The sequence below is a fragment of the Gekko japonicus genome, unplaced genomic scaffold (assembly GCF_001447785.1).
Source record: "Gekko japonicus isolate JY-2015 unplaced genomic scaffold, Gekko_japonicus_V1.1 scaffold209, whole genome shotgun sequence".
NCBI classification, from domain to species: domain Eukaryota; kingdom Metazoa; phylum Chordata; class Lepidosauria; order Squamata; family Gekkonidae; genus Gekko; species Gekko japonicus.
In genome coordinates, this window is record NW_015172009.1 from 1101309 (window position 1) to 1123114 (window position 21806).

Below are 21806 nucleotides of genomic sequence, written 5' to 3' on the forward strand. Positions count from 1 at the left end.
GGTCTTGACTCCTGACATTTCTGGCAACACTTCACTTTCTCTTCGATTTCACTGTCCAACCCCAGCCACCACACATAGCTCCTGGCCAGGGCTTTCATCCTGACTATTTCCAGGTAGGGCAGTGAGTACTCTGTTTTGCAGAGGTTTGGGTACCACCACCCGACTGCCCCACAGTAGGCACCCCTTGTGGGAGGAGAGCTCGTCCTTACGAGACGAGAATGCCATGAACTCAGGTCCCACCTGGCCCATGGACCACCCCCTTCCCACCCAGTCCAGGACCCGAGAGAGGAGGCAATCCTTGGCCGTGTGGTGTGATACCTCTGCCACCCGGACCGGCTGGTCGGACAGGGCCTCCAGCAGGGTGATGTGGTGAGCCGGGGCCAGGTCGGGATCCGAGGAAGGCAATGGGAGGCAGCTCAGAGCGTCAGCATGGCCCATTGCTTTGCCGGGGCGGTGGATGAGCTCATATCGGTACCCCGCCAGTAAGATGGACCAGCGTAGCACCCTAGGGGGCAGCATCTGCGGGGTCTGGTGGTCCTAGGCAAGCAGGCCCAAGAGGGGGTTGTGGTCAGTCACCACTGTAAAGGCCCGGCCATAGAGATAGTCATGAACATTTTTCACACCAGCAACAATCGCTAGGGCCTCTTTATCAATTTGGGCGTAATTGCGTTCTGCCGCCGATAAGGTGCAAGAGTAATAGGTGATGGGGACCTCGCGACCATCTGCCAACCTGTGTCCCAGGACCACCCCCACTCTGTAAGGAGAAGCATCGCAAGCCAACACCACCGGCAGGGCCTCGTTGAAGTGGGCGAGGATGGCGGACAAGAGTTCTTTGACCGCCCAGAAGGCAGCTGCGTGTTTGGACCCCAGACCCAGGGAGCATGCTTATCGAGGAGGCAGTGAAGCGGCTCTGCCACAGTGGCCTTGTGGCCAAAAAAGGGGGGGGGGAAGCCAGTGTACAATGTAAGAACCAAAAAAAACAACACCACTTGGCAAAAACAACTTACAAGCAAATAAGCAAGTATATAATGAAACTTAAATATTTTGTTCTAGGTGATGGCAGTTTAGTGCACTTGCTGCTTCTGGATTTTTGAGCAGTATGCATGGCACTATGACCTTCTAAGAAACTTTGCCTGTGCCGATGCAGCCTGAAATTAGGTATAAATTAAGGTGCAGCACATGGCCGGTTAAGGACCTTAATCCTCCTTGACTGATCATTCTGGCTTAGCATATGCCAGCTTTTGAGACTGGGGTGAGTTTTCTTTGCAGCTCCTAATTTTTCAAATATTTATATTCTGTATGCATTCTCACTTGTTGTATAATTATATTTTGCATGCATTCTTATTTGTATATGCTTTGAATTTGTATTCAGTCCCATTACAGCCATACTTGAATAAGAACAATTCGAAACGCGGCTTCAGGCATCCGGATTACGCGTCGGCTTTTGATGGCTCAGAAGCTTTTGATGGCTCAGAAAATTTGATTATTCCAATTTGGACTTTGATATTGCCTCTATGCTAGAGAAGACTCTGACTGTTTCTATTATCTTTGCACTTTGGCCTATTGATTTATATCATACTTGTTGTTATGCTTATTTGATTTACATTTCATTATATCATACTTGCTTATTTGATTTACATTACACTTGCTGTATGCTTATTTGATCATTATATACTTGCTTATTTGCTTGTAAGTTGTTTTTGCCAAGTGGTGTTGTTTTTTTTGGTTCTTACAGTGGCCTTGTGGGGCAGGAACGAATGGTAAAAAATTTTAAGTCTTAAAAAGGCTTGTAGTTTCGCCTTGGAAGAGGGTGGGGGCGCATCCACAATGGCACGAATCTTGTCCCAAGTGGGGTGGATTCCCTGGGCATCCACAGCAAACCCCAAGAATTCCACCCATGGCAGCCCCAGGAAGCACTTTTTGCGCTTCACCTTCAGGCCACTGGAGCACTGTCTGGAGCCGGGCTGCAAAGGTCTCGGAGTCTGGCGCCGCTAGTAAAACGTCATCAAAGAACAGCTGGACTCCTCGGATGCCTTTGAGGAGACTATCCAGGAGGTTTGGGAAAATCCCCGGTGCCACGCTCACCCCAAACTGAAGTCGCCTAACTCTGAAAGCCCCCCCCCAATGGGTCATTATGGTTTGGGCCTCGGCGGTGGCTTCATCCACTGGCAGCTGTTGGTATGCTTGGGCCAGGTCCAGCTTCCCGAAAACCCGTGCCCCTGCCAGAGATGCCAAGACATGACTGACCACCGGTACCGGGTATGCGTGGTCCTGGAGTGCCTTGTTAATAGTACACTTATAGTTGGCACAAATTCTGACATCCCCATTGGGCTTTACAGGGGTGACTGTGGGGGTTTCCCACCGGGCATGCAGCACGGGTTCTAGCACCACCACCCCCGTTCCACGAGGCGGTCCAGCTCGGCCTCGATCTTGGGTTGTAGTGCGAACAGGGACCACCTGGCCTTCATCCGGATGGGCCTCACTGTGGGGTCTAGTTTGAGGTCCACCAGTGGTCCTGAGTAGCAGCCGAGCATGCCATAAAACACCCTCAGAATCTCATTGCAGACTGACTTAAAGATCTGTGACCATACATGGTTTACGCCTGTCACCCCAAAACCCAGCGGGCCAAACCACGAGAGTCCCAGGAGGCTCATGAACCTCCCTTCTACCACCATCAATTCTAAGAGTCCATCAAAGTCCTTGTACTGCACCCTGAACTTGCCCCACCCCTTGATGGCCACCGGGTTCTTTTGGAAGTCCTGCAGTTTCAGGCCCCAGGGCTGCTGAAGGAGGGGTCCCCCCTGAGGGCAGAGCATCTGCAGGGTTTCTGCAGAGATGATCGAAAATGGCAACCCCATGTCCAATTCCATCTTACAGGGGGACCCCTCTATTAATACGGTAACATGCATTTTGTTGGGGGTGTCTGGGGGCAAGTTATGTACCTGATGCTGGTTGATGGTGAGGGTATGCAGATCCTCATGGTGGGTGGACATCTTCCATCGGGTCCCTCTAGAGCGGCAGGCCCGGGTGATGTGTCCTTGCTTGCTACAGGACCAGCATATGGCGTCTCGGAAACGGCATGTTTTCCTTTCGTGCACCTCCCCGCAGCTGGCACAAGAGGTCTAGGTGATGGGCTTCTCAGGATGTGAGGTCGTTGCTGCCGGTGGCCACGGATTCCATCGAGTGTGGGGCTGTACCTGTATGATTTCCTTCTCGTCCAAGACATTGGAGACTGGGGATGCGCTTGCGAGGTGTACTGTACAGCAGCAGCGCTCCTGATGCGACTTCTCATATGCCATGGCTTCCAATAGGGGCTGATCCAGTTTCAAGTCCTCATGGCTTGCGAGCTTGCGGCATAGCTTTCGCTCCCGTAGGCCTATCACAAACTGGTTCAGTAGTGTGTCACTGAGGCTGGGGAATTCACATTGGGTGGCTGCCCAGCGAAGGCCCACCAGGAAGTCGGTTGCAGTTTCGTTGGGACCCTAAAGGCATGCAAAGAAGTCCAAGCACTGTGCCATTTTGGTTGGTTTCAGCGTGAAGTGGTTGGTGAGCACCTTTTCCAGTTCTGCGTAGGTGGCCTCTTTAGGAGATTGTGGGGCTAGCAGATCTTTCAGAAGCTGGAGCATCTTTATCACGCATGAGCTGAGCATTAGGGCTTTCTTCTTACCCTCATCCGTGATGTTATGGAAGTTGACATGGTACTCGAGGCGCTCAAGCCATCTTTCCCACTGCTCAGGATGCGCGGCATCGGATTTGGGGAGGTTACCCAGAGTGGCAGCCATGACTCGGGATGCAGCACATGACAGAGGGTTGCCTGGAGCGGGGCGGGGGGCGGTGGCCGGAGAATCGGAGTGTGGTGTGGTGCTGGAACTGGAGGCAGTGATGCAGGGTGTGGCGTCTTGGTGGTCAGAGCGTGGGGTGGGCATGGTGACTGGAGAACCAGTGCGCAGTGTGGTGCTGGACCCGGAGGCAGCAATGCAGGGCGCGACATCTGGGTGGTCAGAGCATGGTGCGGTGCTCGTGTCTACGTTGGAGTTCAGCTCACTCATCAGGATCCCATCCTCGTCGCCAGTATAAAGTACTGAGGCTGAGGCATAGTGTAGTGATTTTTTCTTTTAGCTCCATCCAGCTCCTTCACAAGCTAGATCTTGCAAAGAGGCAGCCTTGTTAGTTTGTGGCAGCCAATTTTTTTTAAAAAAACAACAATATCCGTTGTCTTTTCTTACATTTCTCTAACTCCTTTCCACACTTTTCTCCTTCATTTTGTGCTCTTTCTTTCATGATCTGTCATTCATCTATTCCCACTTGTAATTTTTCTCTTCCCCCCTCTTATTTTTCAGTCTTGCCTCTTCCTCACCCATCCTGGTTGGCAACATAGAATGTATTTAATAGTGGTATAGCAGCACACCTTTGTTATTATTATGAACAGAAGGAGGGAGTTAATATTTCCCCATAATCAGTGAAGTGAAAGGATGCTTCCCTCCCCTCCACCCTGCTGCATAATAATAAATGTTAATTTGCCTCAGTGGTAACAAATGAGGAACAGAAGTTAGAACTTATTTATTTATTTCCTTTCTCCCCAAGGAGGACCCAAAGCAGCTTATGTTGTTCATCTTCAGTCTTCCGTGTATTCCCACATCGGGAACTGTGTTTGCGCAGGCCGAACACTGGAGGCTCTCTAGAGCTCTTTATTTCCTTATAAGGCCCTCAGAGGGAGCCATTCCATGACAGGAGGACATTCTTCTACTAGCTCCTGCAAGGAGAAGGAAGAAGAATTAGTATAGTTGTGAGGAATAGCTGGCTTGGTGAGGCTAATCCTGCAGTGATGTTGCAGAAACCCCTCTTTAAGAAGTGCTCACAATGTGGGTTGAAAATGCCCTGCTCAGATGAGCATATCTTGTGCCTTTTTTGTTTGGGCGAGGCCCATAACACTGCTGCTTGTAAGACCTGTTTGCAGTTTACACCAAAAGCCCACGCAGACAGGGCTGCAAGACTCAAGACAACCCTTTAGGAAAAGGCTCTATCAGGTCCCTCTCAGTCGGCACCAAGTGAGCAACCACAGCCTGCCTCCCCATCAGCGTGCAAAACGCAGGCAGAGGCAACGGTTTCGAAGCCCCGTTCAGAGACTTCAGTTCTGTCAACTTCAGGCACAGAACCAGCTACCCAGGACCAACCAGGAGTCCAATCCAAACAACACAGCTCCTCAGAGGACTCAACCAAATGTAAAAACAAAGCTCCAAAGCCCAAAGATCGCACAAATGTTGACTTGGCTTCAGCACAAGGGAAAGCAACAGAACCTAGAGCATCCATGATGCCACGGACTGCATCTCCACACATCTTGATTGTTGGTTCCATCTTGGAGGGCAAGATTGAACCTAGTCATGTGGGTCACTTCAGTGCGAGCCCCTTCAACCTCTCCAGCTTCGTGGGAGCGTTCCAGGCCTCCACCTCCGTGGCATGGGTTCCAGTACTATGAGACATCTCTGAGCCCAAACGTCAGAGAAGCATGGCAATATGATGGTCCTTGGGAAATGGAAGGGCCAGACATTTTGGGTTCTCCATCTGGTTACCATCTTGATGATGTCTCATGCAGGGATCCGTACCAGGCTCACAAACCAGTTCCATTGGAGGTCGGTTCCAACACACCGATGGAACCTTCTCCTTCCAACGACTTGGGCAATCCAGATCCTACCCCCACCTATGGAGGACCTCCATACAGAGCAGATGGACAGGATGGCCAAGTCACTCGATCTGTGGATCATGTCTGCAAATCCCAGACCCAAGGACAAAATACTAAGCAGACTGCATGTGGGCTCGCCTAGTGTGGTAGCATTTCCAATGCTGGAGGACATCGACAACATCACAACCACACTCTAGTAGAAACTGGCAACCACAGCAGCAACCCCACAAAGGGTCAACGCCTTGTACAAGGTACAACCTGAGGGATGTACTTACCTGTTTTATCGTCCTCTGGCCTCTTCCCTTATCACTGAAGAAATGCAGGGCAAGCTGCGCCAGGGGTCCCATGCCACACCTGCAGATGAAGAAAGGAGAAAGGTTGATATGTTCATCAGAAAGGCTTATTCTTCAGTGGCCTTAAACCTATGTATCACCAACTATGAAATTAGCGGGGGGGGGGAACACAGCTCTTCCTGTGGATCTGGATCTCCTCCCTGAAGACAAGAAACCTCTGGTCAGGCTGTTGCAGGCACAGGCCATTAGTCTATTTAAGCAGCAGATAAATGTGGGTAGGCATTCCGCTGATGTAGCTGCCAGGGCTGTGGTGTCAGCTCTGGTGCTGAGGCAACATGCCTGGTTGTGCTGAACAGCCCTTCCACCTGAAACGAGACAGAGTGTTGAGGACTCACCCCTTGAAGGGACGACACAGTTTGCAGCCAATACCAACAATGTGCTGTCCCAGGTTAAGAAGGACAAGCAGACTGCGAGATCCTTTGGCGTCACCCAAGCCCCAACTGCTCCTTACAAGGCTTGTCACATCTTTAGGCCGCATCACTAGACACCATACTACTGTCAACAGGGCAGCGCAATATCCTCCCCAACACCCCTTTCATGGGCATGTGGGTCAGAACAGATATAGAGCTGGGCACAGGGCTAGGCAAGACACACACACCCAGCCTCATAATAAGTATCAGCAGTAACAAGGTCCAAAGGGGACCTTCTGACTGGTCCCTCAAAGGTCTTTCACACCCACACTCTTCCAGGACAGCCTGCATGGCTTTATGCAAGCCTGGAGGGCAATCATGACAGACCAGTGGGTCTTGTCCATTGTAAATTATGGGTACAGGCTAGAATTTTGACAAAAGCCTCCCCTGCAATACCCGAACAAGGCACTTGATAATGTTCTTCCCGAAGTCCAGCAAGAGATAGCCTCACTGTTAGAAAAGTGTGCAATTCAGCAGGTCACAAAGCTTGACCCTATTACAGCTTTCTTTTCTTGTTTCTTTCTCATGCCTAAAAGGGACCGAGGTTTTCCACCCTATTTTAGATTTAAGGGTTGTTGATTTTTTTCTTAATGTTACAAAGTTTAAGATGTTGGCAATTTCTTCTGTTTTGAAAATGTTGGAATTAAACTGTTGCTTTTGTGTGTTGGATCTCCGGAATGCCTATTTTCATATAGAGATCCATCCGGGCTATTGCAGGTTCCTACGCTTCATACCTCCAGACTCCTTATCAATACACTGCTCTTCCCTTTGGGCTTTCTACGGCTCTTAGGAGTAGTGGTGGCGCACCTTAGAGCAGAAGAATGCGCTGTATTCCTATACCTGGATGACTGGCTGGTCACCACATGGTCCAGGGAGATACTATAGATGCATATGGACCTTATCATGAGGACATGCCAGAGTCTAGGGCTCACATCCCCAGCCTGTCCAATGGGTGAAGTTAATTGGAGCAGTCCTGAATTCAACCAGGGCTAGGGCATTTTTACCCACAGAAAGATCCCTTTGTATCAGGGCAATGGTAGAGCACTTAAAGCATAGCAAGTTCCAATCAGTCTTATTTTTCCAAAAGCTTTTAGGGCTCATGGCATCCACTACAGTAGTAATGCTGCATGCCTGGCTGAAGATGCGGTCCCTGCAACAATGGTTTCTACATACGTTTCACCCTGCAAGGCACTCTCAACATGCCAGGTTATCAGTGCACAGGCCCATTGTCCATCGACTATGCTGGTGGTTAGAGGAAGGTAACCTACTGAAAAAAGCATGCTTTGCAAACACTTCACCTCAGCTCTTATTACCACAGATGCCTCCCTGTTGGGTTGGGTGGCCCATTGTGGGGGGGGTTCAGTAAAGATGTTTGGTCTCAAGGGGAGAGGACATTGCATATCAATGTCTTGGAGTCAAAAGGTATTCGTTATGCCCTGACCTCCTTTGCAGACCTGATCAAAGGCAAAGTCATGCAAATCTTTGTGGACAACACTAGCGCTTATGTAAACCGGTGGGGGGAACATTGTCTGCAGCTCTATACAAAGAAGCTGTTTGCATTTGGGAACTGGCTATTCGCTGAGGGACATCCCTGCAGGCAGTCCATGTCTCTGGTTTGGACAATACCAGGGTGGATGTGTTGAGCATAATGAGTCAATAGGACCAAGAGTGGGCCCTGGAAGAGGTCTACATTTGCCCAGTGTTCAAGGACTGGGACTTATTTGCCATGAGGCACAACTCCAAGGCTCCCAGTTTCTGCTCTAGGGCAGGGGCAGATCTCCTCTCACTGGGTGACATCTTTTAGATCAGGTGGACAGGTGCCACCTTCTATGCTTTTCCACTTCTGCCACTTATTTCCTGAGTACTAACAAAGATCAGGGACAAAGGGACTCATAGTAGTCTAATGGCCCCTTTTGGCTGAGGCAACCATGGTTTCAGTTGCTCCTGAATATGGTGGGGGGTCACTGTGTTCACTTCCCACTGGTGGCAGACCTGCTTCACAATGGTCCCCTACTTCATCATGAGGTGAACAGGTGGCAGTTGATGGCATGGCTTCTTACTAGCTCCAGTTCCAACTTTCGGAGGAGGTCAATAATGTACTTCTGAATGCTTTTAAGACCTCAGCCAGAAGGTCGTATACCTTTAAGTTGTCATGTTTTGCTGCTTGGGCAGTCACTAAAGGAGTAAAACTGAGGGAGTGCCGATTTCCCTTGGTATTCGATTACTTGTTGACACTGAAGGAGTTTGGACTGGTGGTTTCACCGGTCAAGGTGCACCTGGTCACTGTCTCCACCTTCCATAATAGGGTCCTAGGGAAAATGGTATTCTCCCATCCAGTGTCTAAAATCTTCTTGAAGGGTTGCTTAACCTATTTCCTCCACATTCTCCCTTAGTACCACAATGGTCTCTCTCTGTGGTGCTTTCCCAGCTTATACTGGCCCCCTTTGAGCCCCTAAGAACCTGTAGTTTGGCTCGTTTGTCCTATCAGGTTCCTTTTCTTATGGCAGTAACTTTAGCGAGGTGAGTGGAAGAGCTGACTGTCTTGAGTGCTGATTATATTTCCCTGAAAATTCAGCCAAGCTATGTTTTACTCAGGCCTAGCATGCAGTTTCTCCCAAAGGTGGTCTCAAACTTTCACCTAGCCCAAGGTATATTTCTCCCCATATTCTTCCCTTCTCCAACATTGGATTCAGAGAAAGCATTACATACACTGGACATAAAAAGGGCTTTGTTAATTGAATAGTGCACACCCCCTTAGGAAGACCCACATGCTTTTCGTTTGTTTCTCAGGCACCCTGAAGGGTAGGGCCAGATGGGTTGTGTTGGCCATTCAATGGGCTCTCCAGTGTCTGCTTGGATTGAGAGCGCATTTGACTTGAGCCCAGGCTGCATCCACCACCTTCTGGAAGGGGATGCCTCTTGGGGACATCTGTCAAGCAGCAATGTAGTTGTCAGCTGACACTTTTGTCTGGCATTACTCTGTGGGTGTAAATGTTAGAAAGGATGCAGCAGTTGGCAGAGCCGTGCTACAATCTCCTGACGATTAGTGCTGCAGTACCCTGCTCCAGAGAATGGAAATCTAGACTTTCCAAGAACACTTGTGGAAATGCCAAATGGTAGCCAATTATCCAATATATAGGATTGAATCCCATCAGCTTCCTGCTGGCACAAGAGGAAGGAGGGGTGATCTCTCTCAATTCCCACAACCCCCCATCCCACATAGTTTTTTGTTTGTGTGGCTTCCCCAATGCCTGATATAGCCTTTTGAATGAGTCTGCTGGGAGAAGGGAAACACTGGGAATGATCTGCTTCCACTGCCAGAAAGCTGAGAATCCAGCTTATATTTAGAGGAAATTAATTATATTGAATACTTAAGAACATTCTTAAAATGCTGTACAGGCATCACTCAGTGCCAATGACGTCTCTTTTAGGACTTTAAAACATTATATTTATTTTTTTAAAACCTCTGAGACATTTAATTTAGACATTTTGCAACATCCTTGTCTTCACTTTTCAAATCACGAGGTCGGATCACACGGGGAGGATAACGTTTTTGGGACTGCTTGTTCAAAATACCACTTTGTTCTTTTCATCACAGGCAATTTTAATAGCTTCCTCTTCCATAAAATAATACACTAAAGTTAATTATAGTGTTGCAGCATCACAAGGTATCGTTTCCTTGCCCAGCATCTGTCACATCTGAAAAAGAGCAGAGGAGCACCTGGATTGAGAATAGTTTTGATGTAGTATAAAACTAGGAATCTGGAAAGAGGAATGGAGAAAAAGAGATACAATTGAAAAGATTTTGTTTCTGTTTCTGTCTGTACTGCAAATCTCCCATGTGACAGTAAGAGAAAATTGTTACACCCAGAAAATTTATATCCACGTGTAAAATATGGTGAATGCCAGTTTGATTTGGGCATGTTATGGCACTTGATTTGCTACTGTCAGAAAGAGAATTTAACATATTCGTGTGTCGTTATTATATAGAGTCCTCCCTTAATTTCAGCTTGGTTTATCTAACCTGTATGAATTACAAGAATACAATTTGCAACCATTATTCATTTCATGTTTTACTGATTGTAGAAAGAAGCAACAATAGCAATAGTATGATGCATAAAAGGATATTTAAATATTGCCCTGTAATTTTATTTAGGAAGCCCATGGTTAATAGACCATTTCTTCACACAGAAAAAGCCTATTAGAATCTAGGGTTTCACATGGTAAATTGCTACTCATGCGTCTGAAAGACAAACTATCCCAATGAATGAAAAAACAAATTAGAAAGAATAGAGGACCTTGAAGAAGAGTGTCAGTCCATATCAGTTCCTAATAATATTAATGAAAATTATGCCCCGTAGTTACAAATACATATTTGTTACATATTGAGGCCAATTTGTCCCTGATAAGGCAATTTTACTTGTACTTTTAGGACATAAACTGGAAGGTGCATATTGGTACTGATATTATTTCCAACTACTTCTGACTCAAGGCCAGCTATATTTGTGGCCCCAAATAGAAATCTTTCGGTGTATCATTCAATACCGTATTGGAACATTTCATTTTTTGGTCTTATATGATTAATTGTTTATTGCCTTGCATTGTTACAGGGACTTTGTTGCTTGGTGTGTTTTTTTTTATACTATTTGACCTCTGAAGAAGGCTCTTGTGAGCCAAAGTACATCAGGTCATACACTGTTCTTTTTTTGTATATTTGTCACTTTGAACATTTTATGAGGCTTTATTTAGGTCCCTACAAGGCTTTTATGTGTTTTTGTAATAAACACTCTTTTGGCCCTCAATAAGTTTTCTAAACTTTCTTTGGGGTTTTGGCTTGGTTGATTTAGTTTCCTCCCCCCCTTTTTTTTTTGGGGGGGGGTTACAAATAATATCTCAGAGTTTTGTGTTTGCAGAAATGCAAAAGGGGCACCTAAAATGTTTTCTCCTCCTGAACGTCAGACAGGGCATTGGTGATGTCAGGGTGACCACACTCTGGTTTTGGGACAAAACTCTATGGTTTGAGGCTGAATTTACCATAGAGTTTTCCCCAAAAATCAAGTGTTGCCCCCAACATGCCTAAATCACTTCTGAGTGATGTAGGCACATTACTTGATATCACTTCCCGCTACCAAAACATCACCCCATTGCCCCCCCCTCAGCATTTCTGACAGATCTGGCAACCCTACTCAGAAGGCAACACTTAAGCCTGTGTGTTAGGGTTGCCATGTCTCTCCTGGCAACTGGCAGGGGATGGTGGGGACTTTCCAGGAGAAAGAGAACGTCCCAGGTGACGCTCTGGTATTTAGGCAAAAACTCTATGCTAAAACCAGCTTCTACCAGAGTTTTTGCCCAAATACTAGACCATCACTCAGAAGTCACTGACATGATGTCACTTCTGGTGTGATGCCAGCTACATGGCCTGGGCCTTCCTCATCCTACTGGTAAGTACCCTTGCCAGCCAGCTGATCAGTGGCTGAGGGGCAGGGCCTGGTGGCAGGGGACCCCCTCCTTAGGGTTGCCAGATCCTCTTCTCTCACCAGCAGGGGGTTGGGAGGGAGCTATCTGGGAGTGGGGGGGTGGAGCAACATGGGCATGCACGATGTCCCCAGTGTGATGACTTCACACAGAAGTGACAGCAACATGGGGCAAGATTCTATAGTTACCATAGAATTTCGCCCAAAATACCAGAGCGTCACCACGTCACTTCCGTATGATGTCATCATGCTGGGGATGTTGTGACGAGTGGTCACTATTGGGGGCAGGGCTTCCCCCTGCTGGCTAACTGGCCAGCGGGGGGCAGGAGCCTGCCAAATCGGGGGATTCTCCACTCCCACCTGGGGGCAGGAAACCCTAGGGTTTTTTTCTCATGCTCTTTTTAAAGTCTGATCTTCCTCTTAAAAGATTTTCAGTGGGGTTGGAAAATTGGTCCATGCTGCCAAAATGGAAAGAGAGCTAGAAGTCTCCCATGTATAGTGTCTGGAAAGTGGTAGTGCACATCACAGTTTTTAATGGTCTGATTGTGAAGCAACAATATGGAAAACAGCACTTTTTATATAATAGAAGGAATCTTTTAAAAAGCCTGAAGCAAGTTCTTAAGAAGAAAATATAAGTCTGTGGAAATTTCTAGCCTTCCAACTTTCTTTGAGGTGACACCTTTCCCCACAGTACAACTTCATGTAGTACAAACATAGCAGCAATACAATTACTTCTGTCCAATAATCCCCATAGGTGCCTGCCGACACATTAACCACCAAGTACTCTTAGAAAGTCGGTGGTGCCAGCTGGGGCTTTTGTCCAATAAGGCTTCTGATTGGCCACTGGATATTTGATTGACTATAGATATTTTTTTTTAATGTTGCTTTGGCAACAGCTGCCATCACATCTTCACTGTGTAACTGAAGGTAAGCCAAAGCATCCATTTTGTGACTGGCTCCACTTTCTGCAACAGCCGTTTTGTGGCTGCACCCACCACACCATGTCAGAATTTCAAAGGTGCCCACAGGCTCAAAAGGGTTGGGGACCTCTGTGCTAGAGAAAACACCTTTCCCATTGAGGTCACACTAATTTCTTTTATTACTTAACTAGGAAGGCTGCTTGAGGTCCAAACTCATGCTATCTGCTCAGTCATAACACATGAATTATGTTCCTGTAGAACATAATAGAAATACACTTTCTGTGTAGCTCTGTGATTCGTCTCCCCTTAGCCTTTCTTTTATCAGGTAGAGTCACAGGGGATGGTTTCAGACTGAGTGCAGACCTACTTAACCTTTTCCTTGCCAGCCATCTGTGTGCTCAAATCAAGCCCTCCACTCCCCCCCATATCTTTAATCTCTTGAGGAGAAAAGCAGGAGAATGTATTTGAGCAGCTGGTAAAGAAAGGACAAAATAGACCTTCATCTCCTCCCTTCCTCACATGCATTCCACTCCATCTGAACCCTCCTGCAGTTGCTTTACCTGATAACAGGAAGTCCTAGAGTCTTGGTGGTTTGTTTTTAGGCCTTAGTTTACATTTTCTTTTTGACCGTCTTCTCCTTTCCAGCATACCTTTCAAGTATCTCATCTTGTAAGGCATATTCTGCATTTGTCAAAGTTTGACCTGCTTGCTGAGTGTTGACAGGATGAGCAGTTAAAAGATATGAGCAGATGGGACTCTGCAAATCCAGTGAGGGAAGACAGAACAGCTTTTAAAGGTTAAACAAAAGTGTGATGTTCCTGTTTCAGGAACGGTTTTCTCTTTGGATACTTTTAGACAGCATGTTTGTAACTGGCTGCCACAAAGGACACCCACAACAGTGGGGTTATTTGGACATATCTGAGTCTTAATAATCCACATTAGATGCTTGGTTGCCACATGCTTGTCACTGGACCAAACATCTGGCTATCAAGTACTACTTTAGAAATAAGTCTTGTGTTTGTTTGGGCAGGAGTGGGTTGTTGCTACGAATTCCTTGCTCAAACTCTGTAGTAGGATTGCCAGGTTCCCCCCCCCCCTGCGACCCACCATTGGGGGATGGAGGGCTAGGGTGGTTAGATCCAGGTTGGGAAACTCCTGGAGATTTGAGAATGAGTCTGAGAAAGACAGGGACCTCAGTGGGGTACAGTGCCATAGAGTCTACCCTCCAAAACATTTTTTTTCTCCAGGGTAACTGATATCTGTAGTCTGGAGATGAACTCTAATTCTGGGGGATCCCGAGGTCCCACCTGGAGGCTGGCGTCCTAGTTTGTAGTCTGTATTGAAGCAGTATACTTCTGGCTCTGGACCACTGTCTGAATAGCATGGTTCCCAAGAATACACAAGTTGGGCATCCTTGCTGGATAAGTGTGCAACTGTTCAGAATTGGTGGATCCTTGCTGGATAAGTGTGCAGTACTGGTGTCCATGATACAGATTCATTTCATATTGTCATAAAGTTGTAAATTTACTTACAGATTGTGGAGAAACATTATTATTTAAAGTGTTGCATTCTTCTATTTATTTACTTCCACTAGGAGCAAAGCCCATTGTAGAAGGAATACAACGGACCCTAGAAAGATGTGGCAGAGCCCCCCCCCCGGCACCCCGCTTTCTCCCCCCTCCCCAGAGGGTGGTTACATTTCAGACAGGCAGGCTTTTTAAACTGTTGTTGAATCTGATGACAAATGGAGTTTTTTTAGTATATCTTTTTAATATGCCCACCTTGATTTATCTTACAGGGCAAGTTTTTTATCTTGGTTTTTTAATGAAGCTTTGATCCATTTTTTGTGAAACTCATTTTTTGCAAGTTTTGTTGTGTGTTTGCATTTCTGAGTCTCAGAAGATGGTATCTGAAACTGTTTGTAGAGTTTTGTAATGAGCTTTATTTTTCCCACCCATTTTTAAAAACCAAAGCAGTTTTTCAATATAATGATATAACAATGTATTGATAAAGCACAAAATGGAGAGAGAAGAATAAAAAAAATTTCAGGTGCCACAGCAAAATTCAGGACCCTCTGAAATTCAAAACTGGATCCAAATGTACTGTGCATATAGTTTTAAGAGCCCATCTGAAAGGACCCCCTTGAAACAATTTCTTTTGCCATGTCTGGGACCCAGCCTGATTCAAAACAGGGTAATGTCTTTGTATGAAAGTGCCATAAGACTTCATTGCCCTTATTAGCATCTTAATATGGGATGGCCTCGTTTGCTGAATGACATGATTCGAAATTACTACACACTGTTTTTGCTGCTAGTTAGATTAATAAATTTGTGGAGTTTCATTCAGACAACCAAGTAATGTGTTGTAGCTGTTTTGAATCTCGCCATGCATGGGCAGCTTTCTATTGGGGAGCCATCAAGCTGTAATAGCTGGTGACTCAGCATTAGCATGGTATTACCTACCTCGTATTTTACTGTTGTTATAATGGAGGCACGGTGTCAGTTTCGTCATACAGCCAGAGGTTATAATCAATCATTTATGCTCATAGATGTGTACAGCCTGGCAGAAACTCTAACTTGTATGTGACTGAAAATTTCTGTGCTCTGAAAAAAATCTTTTTAGCCTATATAGACCTGCACTATGAATCAAACTTGATGCAGTGAATTTGAGAATCTAGACAAGCATAATTATTTAATGCAACCCACTTTCCAGCTTATGTAGGCCATTTTATGTCAGTTGTATGTCTTTATAGCTGTCCACCACACAGGGTTGCAGTAGAAATTAAGACTTCAAAGAAATAAAAAGTTATTGAATGTGGATAGTTGAATAAGAGAAAGAGAAGAATGCTTGGGAAGTGCTGAAGTTCTCCAGAAATTATCTGTGAATCATTAAGAAGTAAAGACTCTGATAATTTTATTACACATGCACAGAGAGAAAAATACCTAACTACAATGATGGTAAAACTTATCTGATGACTGAATAGCTCTTTACAGGTTGGTTTACTGTGGCCCCGGTCACACGGGCAGGAAAATGCGGGGGGAGGGACGTGGCTCTTTGCCCTGGAGCAAAATAACGTGCGGCTGCGCGATCAGACGTCCAGTCGAGGTCCCGTGGTTAGGGGGGAGGTGCCGATCACAGGACAATCCTGCGGCGCGGCAAAGAAGTGGCCTCTCTAGCAAAAGGCTCCGCGGGTTTAACCCCTTCCAGGGCTGCAGAGGAATGCACACTGTGTCCTCCTTCCGGTCCCCTCCAGGAGGAGCGTCAGCCGGGCCGCCCTCCCGCCACGCCCCCCCTGCACCTCCCCCTCTGCCGCCCGGTGCAGAGAGTTCCTCTCGAGCAGGCCAAGCCAGGAGTGGGGGGGGTATGGAAAAGAGGAGGGGGCTATGTTGTTTGTTTTTAAACGAAGTGTGCGCATGTGCCGTTGGGTGCTTGTGCGCATCCCGTAGAGACTTGAAAAAAAAACCTTTTAGCGACGGGACATGGGCCGGCGCTGGATGCCTATCACCGGAAACGCGATCAGGCGCCCGCCCTTGCCCCCCGGTTTCCAGAAACTGGTACCTCGGAGGTACTAGTTTTTTACCCCGCATCTTTGGCAGGAAGCCTTGGGTTCACCACGGGAGCTCTACGCTTCCCAGATGTGGCGCTGTGATCACGCCCGGAAAATCTGCCTATCTTCCGTCTTTGTAGTGTGGCTAATGCTCCGTGTGACCGCAGCCTGTGTATTGTTTTTATTGCCTTAAAAAGTGTATCTTTACTTGAACTGCTGACAGTCCATCAGCAAATCGGTGGGCTAGATGGATGGATTGACTTGATGTAAAGCAGCTCCATGTGTCCATAAACACTGATAGCTTATGGATATCTATCTGAGGAAGCTGGTTGCCAGCTTCCCTGTTCCAGTAGGTGATGTAGTCTTTTTATTGTGTCTGAACTGAAGCAATAAGAAAGACAGACCCCACTAACAAAAGAAGTTCCGAGGCTCAGCTACTAGACTTACTGACCTTCCCTCACATGTCTCCTGTGCAACTGACTGGAGTTGGTGTTTCGTGGGATATTATAAACTATAGACATGGAAGGTGATGCTCTCTTGAGACTCACCTGGTCCCTACCTTACTTTCCTTTAAATGCCAGGCCAAAACCCAGATTTTCAGTTGAGAGATTCCATCTTTTATAGCTGTTTTTATGATCTGCTTCTATCTGAGTCCTGTTTTATGGATGTTGTATAGAAATATTATTTCTAAATTCTCATGCCTTCTTCCTATGATGACATTCTGACATTCTGTGTGTCTTTTCCTGTTGCAGGCCAGATGGCCTAGCGTGATTTCTGTCACTTGACCAGATGGCTGAGCCACCAAATAGCCATGCCATATAATCATGCCAGATACCCACATTCCTTAGCACCTCTCTGTTGAGAGCCAGACTTGGAGGCTCCGCTTGTATGGCCTACATGGGCCATGTCACGTACACAATGGAGAAAGCTGGAAGTTGGATCACCTGACTGCAGGCAGGGCCTCTAACTTCTTAGCCAATCCCCACACACCTGATGTGGCAGCTATGGCAATCAGAAATTGGGCACACACCCCTGCCGCCCGTGATTGGCTGATGGCCACAGCTGATGGTGACTGGCATGGGGTATAACTCTGTGGTTCTTTAGGGAAGAGCTCTCTTGCTTTGCTCCTGGGATCCTGACTTTTGAAACAAAGAGTTTCTTTGTGAACTGATTGCCAGTTGCCAATCTTCTGTTATTGTGGATCTGTATCTCTGAGCAGTCCTGGATTATCTACCTGCACAAGATGGGATTTCTCTTCAAAATCCTGTGGTGCCAACCTGTACTGTTATGCAATGGACACTCTTGGACTATCTGATGCTACACTTACCTCGGTAACTATGATTATTATTAATGTGCAGTAAGGGCAAATGCTTTGCACTGAATATATTGTAATTGTCTCTGATGCGGTAATTGAACTCCAGGGCTAAATCTTGTGTCTAAGATGACCACAGAGAGCTACCACTGTGAGCCTAATTGTGTGCACCTCTGAGTTAGAGTTGCTGATGTGTTAAGTCCCAGATGCCGGCTAAGAGATTGAATCTCTGCTCTTAGGCTGGGTGGGGACCCCTTTGAAGAGATTCTGGTGGCAAACTGTTGTGAATCCTTGAGAGAGTACAGACTATCTCGTGGATTTTGGTTCATGTGCTGAGATATAGGGTTCCCTCTCACCCCTGGACTGGGCTGAGTGGGTTTAATCCTGTACAGATGTCATGTTCAATTGCTGAGTGAAGTTTATGCTGCTTTTATGCCCTGCTTGGTTTTTATACTGTTGGTTTTATTATTGTATTTTTTTTTAGAGGTAAAAGTTATAAAAATAAAATGTTTTAAAAAATGTATTTTTTTTTACTTTCTAAGCTGACATGAGCAAGTCTCTGGGAAGACGGCATATACATTTTCCAAATAAATTAATACATGGGGAAGTATAGCTTCATTCTGAAGTTTCTTCTTTCATGTAGAGATTTCATTCTATTTCTCCCAACTGTGGTCATCTACCTCACCTTCTTGGATATAGAAGCATTTTTTTTAGAGAAACCAATGTTGGATCAGGCCAATGGCCCATCTAGTCCAACACTGTCACACAGTGGCCAAAAATACTAGGTGCCATCAGGAGGTCCATCAGTGGGGCCAGGACACTAGAAGCCCTCCCACTGTTCCCCCCCCCCCCAAGCACCAAGACAGAGCATCACTTGCCCCAGCCTGAGAGTTCCTATCTATACCTTGTGGCTAATAGCCACTGTTGGACTTCTGTTCCATATGCTTATCTAATTCCCTCTTGAAGCTGTCCATGCTTGTAGCCGCCACCTCCTGTGGCAGTGAATTCCATGTGTCAACCACTCTTTGGGTGAAGAAGTACTTCCTTTTATCTGTTCTAACCTGACTGCTCAGCAATTTCATTGAGTGTCCACGAGTTCTTGTATTGTGGGAAAGGGTTTCTACCTTCTGGCTTATTCCCCCATCGAGTCCTGAACTTTGAACCCTGATCTCTTAACAGGTGCCTAGAGTTTCCTCATCACATTTATTAATAAGAGACTTTACCGGACACTGTTTTTACTTTTGGGTAGTGTGTGTGTTAATGTGCCGTCAAGTCACTTCCAATTTATGGCAGCCCTGTGGATTAATTAACTCCAAAGCTCCGTATTATTAACAGCCTTGCTCAGGTCTTGGAAACTCCAGTCCATGGCTTCCTTTAGTGAGTCATTCCCAATGCTTACTGGTATTCTCCTTACAGCCTAAAGGTGTTGTTGTTTTTTGCTTTAAGAATATTAATCCTTTGGTGATAGCCATAAATAAGCAGCAGAGACATCCTTTCCTGCTGCCCAACTTCCATCATTTGAATGGATCGTAATGGATCACCATCTGTAATACAAGCCAAAAGTCTTAGGCCACCAAGATTAAAAGGTTTCAGGTATATGTAGTTAGCACAGGTGTCCATTTATGCTGTGGGAGAACTTCACAAATGAAGCCATTTGACTTGAGTGTAACAAAAGGAGACTGTTTTGGTTACTCGCTTTATAGCAAATCCTGTTACACCCGCACTGAGCAGCAATAAAGAGGTGTTTGATGAGACAGGTGACTGAAGTGTTTTTTTTTTAACTAGGCAGTGCTTCAAAATGTTTTTGTTTAAGGCAAAGAGAACTGTTTTATTTCTCTAACAGTACAATCCTATGCATGTTAGGCTATGGATTTTTCACATCACCTCTTATACTTAACTGGAGATGCTGGTGGTTGAATCTGGGACTTTCTGAATGCAGTGAGCCACAGCCCCTCCTCTGCAAATATCTCTGGTCTCCTTAGAGAGTTAGGGATTCTCCAGTTTCCTCCATTCTGCAAAGAGGAAAGGCATCTGATAAAGCAAATCCGTTTGATTGCCACCAAGAATCTAGTTTTCCCCCGAGTCCTTCAGGAATTTGCTCTGTGTGTAAACAGTTCAGTCTGGACTGTTACACGCAGAGCAAATTCCTGTAGTACTTTGTCTCTCAGTTTGCCCCTTGTGATTTTCAGGATAGTACTGAGATTGTTTAATGGGATTTCTCAGAATGTCTTCTTCTGCAACTGCACTCATCTTTGTATGCTAAAAATAGCAGAACGGTGATCAAGACCAGAGGGAGATTGATCATCCTTCAGACACTATTTATTCTTCTCATCTGGAAAACAAAATATAGTGGGATTTTTTAAAGTCAATTTATTTTTGTTCTCCAGCTATTGCCTCTTTAGAAAATGGTAACCATTGCCATTCCCTTGTATTAGATTAAAATGCATAATGGTCTACTTGTCAAGCATCCGTGGACCTGAGCACTTCACTAGTTATTATCTCAAGAAGCCTGGCTTTGGATGGTGCTGTCAATAAGTGTAATGCAGAAGATGCCATTATGACAGGCTTCAGCTTGGAATTAAAAGGAAGATGACTGGGGCAAGTGAGCTGGGGTGACCCACTTCCTGTACTGTGCTGAGTTTATAAATGGCCATGGGTTGCTTGTAATGTCTTCTTCTTTGAGTCTCTCTCTACTCATTTTACAAAGTATTGTCATTGCCTATCAGAGACAAGAAATGAAGATATGATGGAATGACTTCTTCCTGCTTTTTTCCCTTCAAGGATATCCAGTGAACATTCTCCAAAACTTCAGATCCGGAGCCACAGTTACTTGAGGGCAGTGAGTGAAGTGTCAATCAATAGGAGTTTGGATAGCCTTGACCCTGCAACTCTGCTTACTTCCCCCAAATTCCGTTCCAGGAATGAGAGTTATATGAGGGCCATGAGCACTATTAGTCAGGTGAGTGACATGATGCAGGGCTTAGAAAACAAAGTTAACATTAGTCTCCAGTCTGCTCCAATGACCATAGAATGCATGTAAGCCCTGAATTGTTTTTCAATGAAAGCAAAGAAAGAAAATAATACTTTGCATAATACTTTGAAGTGTTTAGGTATATTTGAAAATAACCAAGTTCCAAATTTTATCACACTCTAGTGTGACTGGAAAACCTGGAATGTAAGAGCAGGCTTGGTTCTTGATTACAGTGACTACAAGTAGCAGAGGGGCAGGTTTAGTCAGCTCCAGAGTTAGCTCTAAGAACTCTTTCTCCCATAGATGAATGGTTGCTCTTTACATCTATCCGGAAAATGAAAACAATTGCAATAAAGGCAGAGGTTGCCTTCCACCCAAACATGGGGAACCAGTCCTCTTAAAGAGAGGTCATGTATACTGCACCCTGCTAGAGGTCCTTGCACTGTACAAGCTTTCTCCTTCTCCACACACAGAGACCCTTCTTTGTGATGGGCATTTTGCTAGTACTTGAAAAGAAACAACACACAGAAGCCCCATCTGTACTGATTCCCATATCTGTCTATTTCCATATGGCTGAGGCAAAATGTTGGTTTATTTTATTTGTAACATTTATATACCTTTGTGCTATCCAGAGACCAACTCCCCCCAGGTGGGTATTCTTTAAAAATTATGTGGTATAAAACTGTGCTCAGTGCCTTCACATTCACAGCAAAATATTGCTTAAAAGAAGGAGCTATGGTAGAGTTCACAGCTCTTGCTTATTCTTGAGGTTTTATGGATAAATCTCGTAATACTGTCGTATCTCTCCTTATATATAAAGCCGTAGTCCAACATTCCAAAATGCACTCCTTTAGTGTTTGGCCGGAAGAACTGCCATTCAGAAGACGCTGGCTGGGTTGACTGGCTGCTTTGTGCAGTCCCGCCCAGCGTTTCAAGGTCTTTTGCATATGGAAGCTGATTGGACTTCACTCCATTCCACACCTCAAACTCCCCCCCCCCGCAAGGCAGTTGGAATGGTCAGTTGCATATGGAACCTACTGTATTCTGAGGTAAAATATGTCCTCACTCACAACACATCACTTCCCCTTCAAAAGAAACAAACCCAATAACACAATCATGCCACATCACAAAGAAGACAG

At 45.8% G+C, this 21806-nt stretch overlaps 1 protein-coding gene across 1 annotated transcript in view; it reads left to right on the forward strand.

Annotated features, from left to right (window-relative positions):
* The window catches only part of DLGAP1 (discs large homolog associated protein 1), a 176726-nt gene that overhangs the window by 41107 nt on the left and 113813 nt on the right, over positions 1-21806 (forward strand). Inside the window, exon 3 of the mRNA XM_015420221.1 lies at positions 20478-20655. Coding sequence (XP_015275707.1) covers positions 20478-20655 — 178 coding nt within the window. The remainder of the gene's footprint in view (positions 1-20477; positions 20656-21806) is intronic.